Genomic DNA, 5,872 nt, shown 5'->3' with positions numbered 1-5,872 from the left:
AAAAAAAAAATTCTCTATACTTGAATGACAATATGTCAAATTGATTATTTTCTTTATTATTTTTGTTTTATTTTTTTTTTATTTTTTTTATTTTTTTAATTAAAATACTTAGATAAAATGGACTGTCTTACCATTAATTTTAACAGTTTTTCTTAGCTATTGTTCTCTTTTTTTTTTTTTTCTTTTTTACCGTGTGTAAAAAATTTGGTATTTAATTAGTTTTCAGGAAGCTGGGAATGGATTTTTGTAAAGTATACAGCAATATGCTCTTTGATATTATTTTTTTCATTTTAATAAAAGAATAATTATTTTGTGAACCTTTATGTTTCATAAAATTGATAGCTAGACTACTGACGAGTTGTTTTGTGATAATTTAATCAAGCTTTTTATAATCAAACTAGACTACTGGAAGTCTCACCAATCACTTTTTTTTTTGTTTTTTTAAATGGGGGGTCCCACGTCAGTTGTGTCTATAACATGATAGGAATTCTTTCCTACAACACAATATCTATAAATCCCTTTATAAATTTATAAAAAAAAATTATAAATATAACATGCAATATAGTAAGCATATGCATAATCCATCCAACGAATAAACTTTGACACCATAGTCAATTCAAATCAAACAAGGCATCACTACAGACATTGCAATTTACAATGACTGGTTGAACCGTTGAAACACCCACGATCGAGGATGAACCACGATATCATAACTTGCTTGGCCCGAATGTTTCGCCCCAGCCCATTTTCCCTGCAGTACCCAAAACCCTCGTTCCTCTTTTTTCTTTCTTCTTCTTCTTCTTCTCTCTCTCTCTCAACAGTAGCACTCGATCAATATATTGGAAGCCATAGCCAGCACACGCTCTGATTCATGGCTTTTAGATGAGAAAATCCACGCCCCTTTTCACTCTTCTCCATCACATTCACATTCACAATCACAATCACAAACACAAACACAAACAAAATCTTCTCCTCAAACCCTTGTCTTCAATTGCTTCTCTTCCCGAACAACCCCACCTACCCGATCTCCCTTCCCAGATCTTCACCATCCTATCTCGCCCCCAATGGCGAAAAGATCCATCTTTTAATACCTTAATCCCCTTTCTAACCCCTACCCACCTTTCTTCCCTCTTCAACCTCAACCTCGACCCTCTCACTGCCTTGAACTTCTTCAGATGGATCCACCGCAAACACGGCTTCAACCACACCGTTCGTTCCTACGAGCCCTTGCTCCTTATTCTTGTGCGTAATGGGATGCTTCGTGCTGCCGAGAATGTTCGAAATTCCATGATCAAGTCCTGTGCTTACCCCCACGATGCAAGGTTTGTGTTTAATCTTTTGCGGCGAATGAACACGACTTGTGATGACCAACTTGCGTTTAAGCTTTCTCTTACTTCGTATAACAGGCTTCTAATGTGCTTGTCACGTTTCGTTATGATTGATGAATTGAATAGTTTGTATAAGGAGATGTTGGATGGTAGGATTTTCCCTAACTTGATAACGTTTAATACAATGTTAAATGCTTATTGCAAGTTTGGGAACATAGTTGTGGCAAAACTTTATTTTACCAAGTTACTAAAAGGGGGTTTTAGTCCTGATGGATTTACATATACTTCACTGATATTGGGTTACTGTAAAAATCAAGATGTGGAGAACGCTTATAGAGTGTTTGAGCTTATCCCTCAGAGGGGATGCAGGAGGAATGCAGTTTCATATGCAAATCTTATACATGGTCTTTGTGAAGCTGGGCGGCTTGATGAGGCTCTCAAGTTGTTCTTGCAAATGAAGGAGGATAATTGTTTTCCCACGGTTCGAACTTATACCATTCTCATAGGTGCGTTCTGTGAGGTAGGTAAGGAGGTGGAAGCTCTGAATTTTTTCGAGGAGATGGTGGAAAGAGGTTGTGAGCCTAATGTTTATACTTACACTGTGTTGATTGACTACTTCTGCAAGGAGAGCAGGCTGGATGAGGGGATGAAAATGTTGAATAAAATGCTGGAGAAAGGCTTGGCTTCTAGTGTTGTACCATACAATGCCTTGATTGCTGGGTATTGTAAACGGGGAATGATGGAGGACGCCATTGGTGTTTTGGGTCTGATGGAGTTGAATAAAGTTTGTCCAGATGCTCGTACTTATAATGAACTGATTTGTGGATTTTGTCGGAGGAAAAGCATGGACAGGGCAATGGCGCTGCTTAATAAAATGTTTGAAAGTAAGCTGTCACCCAACCTCATTACTTACAACACATTGATCCATGGGCTGTGTAAAGCAGGTGTAGTAGATAGCGCTTGTCGGCTGTATCATTTGATGATTAAAGATGGCTTCAGTCCTGACCATTGGACTTTTAGTGCTTTTATAGACTGCCTCTGTAGAATGGGCAGTGTTGCAAAAGCATATCAGATCTTTGAGTCCCTCAAGGAAAAGCACGTCGAAGCAAATGAACTTATATATACAGCCTTGATCGATGGATACTGCAAAGCTGGTAAAATTGAAGATGCCCATTTATTGTTCAAAAGGATGCTTGCCGAGGATTGTTTGCCAAACTCAATCACGTTCAATGTATTGATAGATGGTTTGCGCAAAGAAGGGAAAATGCCAGATGCAATGTTGTTGGTGGATGACATGGTAAAGTATGATGTGAAGCCCACTATTCACACATACACAATTCTCATTGAGGAAATGTTGAAGGAAAGCAACTTTGACCGTGCTAATAGGATTCTCAAACAAATGATTTCATCTGGATATCAGCCTAACGTGGTCACATATACTGCATTTATTAAGGCATATTGCAGCCAAGGAAGATTGCAGGAAGCTGAAGAGATTTTGGTCAAGATTAAAAAAGAAGGCGTATTGCTTGATTCCTTGATCTATAATTTATTAATTAATGCATACGGATGTATGGGACTACTAGATAGTGCATTTGGTGTTCTCAAACGCATGTTTAATACTGGTTGTGAGCCTTCTCGACAAACATATTCCATCCTAATGAAGCATCTAATGAATGAAAAACATAAAAAGGAAGGAAGCAATCCTGTGGGACATGATTTAAGTTCAACTAATATCTCAGTTGATGATGCAGATATATGGAAAATAATTGATATTGATATCACAAATGTGCTCTTCGAGAAAATGGTGGAATATGGCTGTGTTCCTAATGTAGACACTTACAGCAAGCTTATTAAAGGACTTTGCAAAGTGGAACACTTGGACATGGCTTTCAGATTGTTAAATCATATGAGAGAAAGTGGAATCTCTCCCTCTGAAAATATTCATAATTCTCTTCTAAGTGGTTGCTGCAAGTTGGGAATGTATATGGAAGCTGTGAGTTTGTTGGACTCTATGATGGAGTGTAGTCATTTACCACATCTAGAATCCTTTAAGCTTCTCATTTGTGGGCTATATGGACAAGGGAACAAAGAGAAGGCTGAAGCTGTTTTTTGTAGTTTGCTAGGCTGTGGGTATAATTACGATGAAATGGCTTGGAAAGTTCTAATTGACGGCTTAGCTAAGAGGGGATATGTTGATCAATGCTTAGAATTACTGAATCTTATGGAGAAGAATGGTTGCCATTTACATTCTGAGACATACTCTATGTTAATTCGGGAACTGAATGGAAATTAACACGACGATTATTTATTTTGCCCTGGAATGGAACAGGGGAAAAGAGGCTTCCCATTGATTTTCTTTGTTGATGACTCTGGCTAAAGTTGTACAGATAGTCAGATAGAACACCTGAAATTTTGTAATACATTTTGAATGAACTTACTCTGTCTCAGCAAGTGAGCTGCGAGCAGCTCTTTTCTACAAATGCAATAATACTTCAGAGTCGCAGCCAAGTGTAACTGTGACAATCATACAGGTTGAGAGCGAACAGCAGCTGATGAAGAGGCAAGTGACCATTTAAATTCTTACTTACATTGACTGCATTCCTTTATTAGTTTCACCTAAAGCCTCAATATAGATATGTAATTTCACAGTTTATCTTAGACATATTGATGCATTATTTTTGTGTCAATAATTCATCTTGCATTATCTTTCTTGCTACTTTACTAGAATCAACTTCTGCATTTCAAATTTCTATTAAATATGAATTTTTTTTAATTATTAGTGTTGGTAAATACATGTTCGTGCTCAAGGTATTGAATAATATTGATCATTATTGGTAATAAATGGTGAAACTTTTGTCGTTGAATTTATTTCTTCATTTTTTGTTGAATGTAACTTTTTGGTTGTTTATTGAGGTATATGAATTTGCTAGTGGTGTTTTTGCAGGGGGGGGATGGCTTGTTGGGTTTAATTAGCAAGTTAATGTAGGGACATTCATATAAATACATGAAGAAGCGTGGAATTTTCAATTAGATTTTTTTGGTACAACTTTGTGTTAGATTTTTCTTTAGTTAATGCTCATGGTTGTATAATGGGAAAAGCATTTTTTAGTTGATAAGGAACCTTTTGGCACAACCAATTTGAGATTTTGCTTGTCCATTCTGGCGCTGTGAATGGATAAACTTATGCTGTTGTCTTAAGGGAGTTTGATGATTGGCTTATCTATGTGGATGTCTCAGTCATTTCTGTTCAATATAGAGGTGTAGCTGATAGGGACTCAAGATAGAGAACAAATATATTAATAAGAAATAACTGGAAGCCTAGCACCTTACAGCAGAATGAGATCCTGCAAATTCTTGGAATGCAAAGAAAAACTGGAATAAAGAAAGAAGACACTGTAATGGACCCCCTAGAGCCTGACATACCAACCTTTAGGATAAACTTACCAGTAGGGGTGTAAATGGGCTGGGCTGGGCTTTGGCCATCCTGGCCCAAGCCTACGTCAAAAAAAATTCAGCCTATCTGGCCTGCTGGCCTATTAAAGGCTTTATTTGTAGGCCAAGCTCGGCCCATTTTCAAAAATAAGAAAGCCCGACATGGCCTACAGGCCTTGTAGGCCTCCCACTATATATACTAAGCAAAAAAAATAATTGTATAGAGCAAAGAAAGCTCCATTCATGCATGCACTAATACTTCTCATAAGAAAAAAATGACAAACAAGAAAGAGTCAACATACTACCTCAGCTCTAGAATGTATATCATAGAGGAATAGAGTCAAAGAAATGGGAAAAATATGAAAAATACAATTACTGGATGCTGAAATAAAGTCTACAAGAGAATGTCATTCATTTAAAAATCTTTAAATCACCATCAAGACAAGGGAAAGAAGAGTATTATTGAAAGATTTTCATCAGCAACATCATAATCCAGCAAGGTACCCATTGCTCTATGGTATTAAGCTGCAACAGCATGTAAAATTTGGAGACATTAGACAAGTTTTCCTTTCATAGAATAAAATAGCACAAAAAGTAAGAGATATTAGTATTTGGTACTTTGTGTCTTTGCCACATAAAATACATATTATTTTATTATTTTATTTTAATAAATTAAATAGGCCAGCCTACAAGGCTGTAGGCCGGGCTTGACAAAATTGGCCTATGGCCTATTTATTAAAAAAGCTTTTTTATAAGCCTAAGCCTACTCTATTTTTCTGAAAGGCCGGGCCTGGGCTGGGCTCAATGTAGGCCGGGCCGTAGGCTGGGCTGGGCCAGCCTGGCCCATTTACACCCCTACTTACCAGACTAGTCTGCCCAAAAAAGCAATTGAATGACCTGTAACCTTTTTTTTAAGCAACTGCGGATTACCCCTTCAATTTTTTTCATTGGTATTCTTGGGGCTAAGGTATCTACTCTTTGCAACTCTTGTGACCCACAGTTGAAGCTGTGGTAAGACAACCCAGAGATTTTACTAGTTCAACGTCTTCTGTAATCCCTACAACTATGGTTGCAGGTTCAAGAATATATTCCAGTCCAAGATCCATTGGCAT

General features: G+C 37.3%; 1 protein-coding gene across 2 annotated transcripts; it reads left to right on the top strand.

Moving 5' to 3' along the window:
• Window positions 1-684: 684 nt before the first annotated feature.
• Window positions 685-4,107, top strand: LOC133301073 (pentatricopeptide repeat-containing protein At5g65560-like). Of its 2 annotated transcripts, XM_061500676.1 has the most exons (2): window positions 685-1,322; window positions 1,407-4,107. In XM_061500676.1, the coding sequence occupies exons 1-2, from the start codon at window positions 883-885 to the stop codon at window positions 3,619-3,621; spliced, it is 2,655 nt and encodes an 884-aa protein (XP_061356660.1). In that variant the 5' UTR covers window positions 685-882; the 3' UTR covers window positions 3,622-4,107. The 2 variants fall into 2 exon arrangements, with proteins under 2 accessions (XP_061356660.1, XP_061356652.1); XM_061500668.1 differs by having other exon boundaries at window positions 685-4,107.
• Window positions 4,108-5,872: the final 1,765 nt, after the last annotated feature.

Source organism: Gastrolobium bilobum, unplaced genomic scaffold, assembly GCF_033153095.1.
Source record: "Gastrolobium bilobum isolate Gb01-03AN ecotype WA unplaced genomic scaffold, APGP_CSIRO_Gbil_v1 utg11781, whole genome shotgun sequence".
NCBI classification, from domain to species: Eukaryota; Viridiplantae; Streptophyta; class Magnoliopsida; order Fabales; family Fabaceae; genus Gastrolobium; species Gastrolobium bilobum.
Note: the sequence above shows the minus strand (reverse complement) of the source record. Positions and strands in the feature narration are given on the sequence as shown.